The sequence below is a fragment of the Hydra viridissima genome, unplaced genomic scaffold, assembly GCF_058129835.1.
Source record: "Hydra viridissima isolate aposymbiotic clone 2 unplaced genomic scaffold, HvirCarnegie_v1 scaffold_4, whole genome shotgun sequence".
Classification (NCBI taxonomy): domain Eukaryota; kingdom Metazoa; phylum Cnidaria; class Hydrozoa; order Anthoathecata; family Hydridae; genus Hydra; species Hydra viridissima.
In genome coordinates this window covers 142,577-147,531 of record NW_028324303.1, presented here as the reverse complement: position 1 = coordinate 147,531, position 4,955 = coordinate 142,577, and the positions used below count along the sequence as shown (strand labels likewise).

General features: G+C 28.7%; 1 protein-coding gene across 1 annotated transcript; it reads right to left on the bottom strand.

The window, feature by feature from the left end:
* Nucleotides 1–409: 409 nt before the first annotated feature.
* LOC149889265 (uncharacterized) lies at nucleotides 410–3,922 on the bottom strand. Its single transcript, XM_090084061.1, has 4 exons — nucleotides 2,620–3,922; nucleotides 2,181–2,460; nucleotides 1,775–1,943; nucleotides 410–1,724 (listed from the first exon to the last, which is right to left on the bottom strand). The coding sequence occupies exons 1-4, from the start codon at nucleotides 2,889–2,891 to the stop codon at nucleotides 985–987; spliced, it is 1,461 nt and encodes a 486-aa protein (XP_089940187.1). The 5' UTR covers nucleotides 2,892–3,922; the 3' UTR covers nucleotides 410–984.
* Between the last annotated feature and the right edge of the window lie 1,033 nt (nucleotides 3,923–4,955).

Sequence of the window (4,955 nt, the reverse complement as noted above, 5' to 3'; positions counted from 1 at the left end):
TGCTAAATTAATTCAATTGGGATAACAATAGAAATAATTTTTCGCAAATACATCAAACATATTAAAAAACCCCAGAGTTAGTTATCAACAAGTCCTATTTGCATCAGTTTAGTAGCTTGTTTAAACGGTGATTTAAGAAGATTTTGAGTTTTGACATTTCTATTTTCTAATATCATTGTCAAAAATTACGAATATTGTCTTGTAAGTTTTCCAAAGAAATGGACGATCCTTTTTTTTATGAAACTTATATATATTTTATAGACCCTAAGTTAAAATCTAGTAGCAAATACATGCATCAAATTTTTTTTATTACTTAAACTATTTTTCGCTATAGAAATTCTAGCTCCACTGTGCGAGCGCCAATATCTAGGATATGTAAGTGATGATTGAGGTGACCATTTTAACCAGGATAAATCAGCTATAAAAAGTGGAGATTAAAATATATTTTTACTAAAAATCTAAAATAATTATATCTATTGTATTAAATAGCAATTTAACATTATTAAAAGTATATTATAGTAAAATATATATAATAAAGCGCGATAATATACTTTATTCTACTATATATATATTTGAATTTGTATATTAATACAGACTGAAACATATATTCAGGGTTCCCACAGAAAAAAAGAATCAAAATTCCAGGACTTTCCAGGACTTTCCAGGACCATTTTCCTACTTTTCCAGGATTTTCGCAAAAAAGTTCCAGGACTTTTCCAGGATATTTTCCCCCCAAAAAAAAAATTCCAGGACTTTCCAGGATTTAGCTATAAAAAATTCGGAAAATTTACTTTGAAGCAAACCATTTAAAAAGATAAAAAACTTTACTAAAATTTTCATAAATCTTTCTAATAAAACACAAAGCCTAAAGTATAAAATAGTGTAGTGCAGTCTTGCCTTACATGGAAGATGAAAAATACTGTCTAGTTCTTATTCAGCTTTTTTTCAATCAAATCTAACTCATCAATTTCCTTCCACTTTGCTTCACATAACTTTTTTTTGTTTATTTGACTCTTTTAAAAGCGTAAAGTCACTTTTCTTTTCTGTCTCTATGGCAAGTTTGTCCAACTCGTTAGATAACAACTCAATTTGACTTTGAAGAAGTCGCCGTTTTGCCCGAAAAGCTTTTAACTCATCATCAACAATCTTTCGCTGTAACGCCACATTGTCACTTTCTTTTTTTAATTTTTGTTTTCTCAATTCTTCATGGTATGAGCTGCTTGCTTTTCTAGCATGTTGCTGCATTTCTTTGGTAATTTTGATGCTTTCAGGAGTTTCTTCCGAAGATGAAAGGTGGTCTTCAATGATACGTAAAGCAACAAGGGATTTCTTCTTTAAGTTTTGAACCAAAAGTTGCTTATTTATACTAAAACCACGTTCTATTAATGACTGACCATGCGAGAGCACAAAGATCAATTTAAAAACCTTCCAAACTTCTTCATAAGCTGTATTTTTCCCAATGAAGTCTGAATAAAATTGGTCAAGTTGATCATTTTTGAGGTCAAAATTTTGAAATGGGCTTTTGTTGATGTCAACAATTTCAAATAGTTTTTTGTATTGTTCTTCTGTAAGCTCCGCAGACTTTGTTGGCAAACGATTACAATTTACTAATTTTTGTAAAAGAACAGAAAAAATTTTGACACAGTTACTTCGCTTGCTATCAATGGCCATTCGGATTGGATTTACAGATAAAACAGAGCGTAGAATGGAAATTTTAATGGGGACTTGTCAAAAAGATGTGCCAACAGAACTGCTAAAAACTCCCCAGCTTAACTTTTAAATGCTACTCTGTAATCGGTAGAAGCTAGATTGGCTTGGTCAAGTTTTAAACGAGAAGCAAATCCAATATCAATGTCTGCTGGAGGTTTTCGAATATTCCTATCATTTATATCAAGTTGAAGCAGCTGATAAAGTGCATCACATTTCTTTAAGACATCTTTGAGAATAAATCAGCTGAATAAGTCTTTGATAATGTCACCAAGAATAGCACTCATAAATGGTACCATGGGCTTATCTGTTTGAAAACTTTTTAGAAAGGCATATAATTTCTCAGATACCATTTCAAAGAATTTCAATTTTGCTGGTAAATTTGGATCATGTATCATAGCTTTTAGTATTTGCCAACTTTTATTATTGACGTCAGGTAGCTTGCTTTTTTTTAGACCACTAATCTATGTTACAAATTTTTTGTAACCATCAAGAAGAGATTCAGCTTTTCGTCCACAGTTTTCATTTTCGCACCACCTGTGTCCACAAAACTGAAGTGGACATTTCAGTGTTTCAGCAATATTCTCATAAGCTTCTCGCTGTGTGGGCGAATCGTGTAAGAATTGCCACATTGATTTCAAAGCATCATTTATTTTCCAGCCACTTGCTTTTGCATCAACTTTCAAGCTTCCGTGAATGGTGTGAAGACCACATGTTCCTATATTAATAAGAGGATTTGGTTCTTCCTCTTGCCTTTATTCACTGAAATTTTTGAGAAATAACAAGTTGACATTGGGACCATCAGAAGACACTTGTAAAATCTTTGCTTTGTCAATTTCGGATACACCACTGAGAAATATATTTGAAACATCCTCAGCAGAGGACTGCCCCATAAACTCTGAATTAAGATATCAAGTATTAACAATGTCAGATTTTTTATTCCAAAACCTGACTAAAATATCCATATGTCCTTTTTGAAATATTTGATTAAGTGATTCATCAAACGAAATAGTGTAATATGGAGCAGTTGAAAGGGTCAATAATAGCTCACTTCGAAAATATGGAGCAAGTCCATATGTAGCCACATACCCGGCCTTTGTTCGACCACATTGAAATGTCTTTGCAACATTGCTATCAGGGAACATTTTTCTGAACAATTCTCCAGAATTTGATGAGGTATTCATTGAATGTCTCGAGTAAACAGTATTTAAAACCCAGCGTATCTCAGCTTCAAGTGCCAATGATCCTATAAAGAATCGATCAATTGTTTTTGAATTGCTTGATTGTGATATAGCTTCAGAACAAGTTTCTAGAATAGAAGGTGGGGAAGTTAAAGGTGATAAATATGATTTAATGGTTTGCTCTAAAGGTTTTCTTTTAATATGCTTCTCATGTGCGATGTTAATGCAGCCTCTCCCATGTTAGAAACATTAATTTTACTAAAGCAATAGATACACTTAGCCATTGTTTCATTTATCTTCCGAACCCAGGGTTTAAATTGATCATCATATAACCATTTTTCTTGAAATGCACACTCATTCTTAGGCATTTTTTAAACCTACTACACTAAAAGAAAAAACATTTTGAAAAAATCTAAACACAATTTTAAAAACTGACTGCAATTTAAACTACGCTATAAACATTTAACTAATTTAAAAATTAAAAATATGAAAAAATCTCAATCAATCATATAATTCTTATCATGTCAAGCATTTTTACAAATATATTAAATAGAAGCAACCAACTGTGTTCTATACTTTACATTTTGAAATATTTTTCTTAATCAAAATATGATTACATTGGTGAGAGGGAAAACATACTTGATTATAATATTATTCATAAATCAGAACTATAAAATTTAACCTCTTAAAATTAGTTTAAAATTGTAACTATAGAACCCATGTAACTTAAAAATATGGTTAAAAATTTTGAAATTTAAATCCTTGAATTTAAAAAATTCCAGGACTTTTCCAGGATTTAAGAGAAAAAATGAAAAGTTCCAGGACTTTCCAGGACACTCATCAAATCCCAGGACTTTCCAGGACTGTGGGAACCCTGTATATTGTATAATAAAAAATGTAAAGACAAAATATACTGGTGGAATAATCATATAAAACAATATTTATTTATAATATACAAAATTTATTATTTGTTATATAAGGACTTTCTTATAGCGTAAAACTTTGTTAGGTCACACAACGGTTTTTAGGAAATCAACAGCAGCAACAACAACAACAAAAAATCTAACGAAATATGCACTAAACAATAGATATTTTCTTTGCTTGCATATTCAAAAGTAAAAAGTTGTAGGTGCTTTTTAAAATAATGCTGCACAGGTTGAGATACATTTCACACTTGACACTTTTCACCTGACTCTATCTGAAAGAATTTAATGAACTTGTGATGTTCCTAAGGTCTGAAATAAACCAATTTATACTTTTAAATAAAAAGTAGTGTTTAAATAAAAAGTATTGTTTAAATAAAAAGTAGTGTTTTCTTATTTTTTCACTTTTGAAGAAAAAACTGAGTAACAAAAAAAAATAGTCTGATTCAACTTTTCATTTTCTAAATAACTGATCTTTTAAGAAATAACCAGTCAGTTTTAAATACCAGTGATTCACTACATCAAAGTCTCTTTAACCTATCAAGACAATCTAAAAAAAAATTATATATATAAACCATGAATAATTGTTCAGCATGAACTAATAGTATATCCATTTAAAAACTTTGTAAACAAAATGATATTTAAAGTTTCCCATATAAAAAATCTTACTTTTTATATTTCTTTGATGCTAACCCAACTTTAAAAGTTAAGCTCATTTAAATGATGGCTATATTTTCTATTTTGAACTAGTTAAATAACTTAGAAGATGAATATTGAGAGATTAGAGATCTTTTACTTAAATATCAATTTAATAATGAAATGCAAAAAAAAATAACAAATTAAGTAAAAGATGAATTAAAATCATTTTATAAATAGTAAAGAATTATGTGAAAGTTATTGCAAATATCTATATAAATATATATAAATATATATATATATATATATATATATATATATATATATATATATATATATATATATATATATATATATATATATATATATATATATATATATATATATATATATACACATACATATATAAATATATATATATTTTTTTAATGACAAGCTCCATTTTCAATTTTTGTCATTAAATATATATACTTAACATAACCCTCAAATGACCTTTTGAAAAAACTTA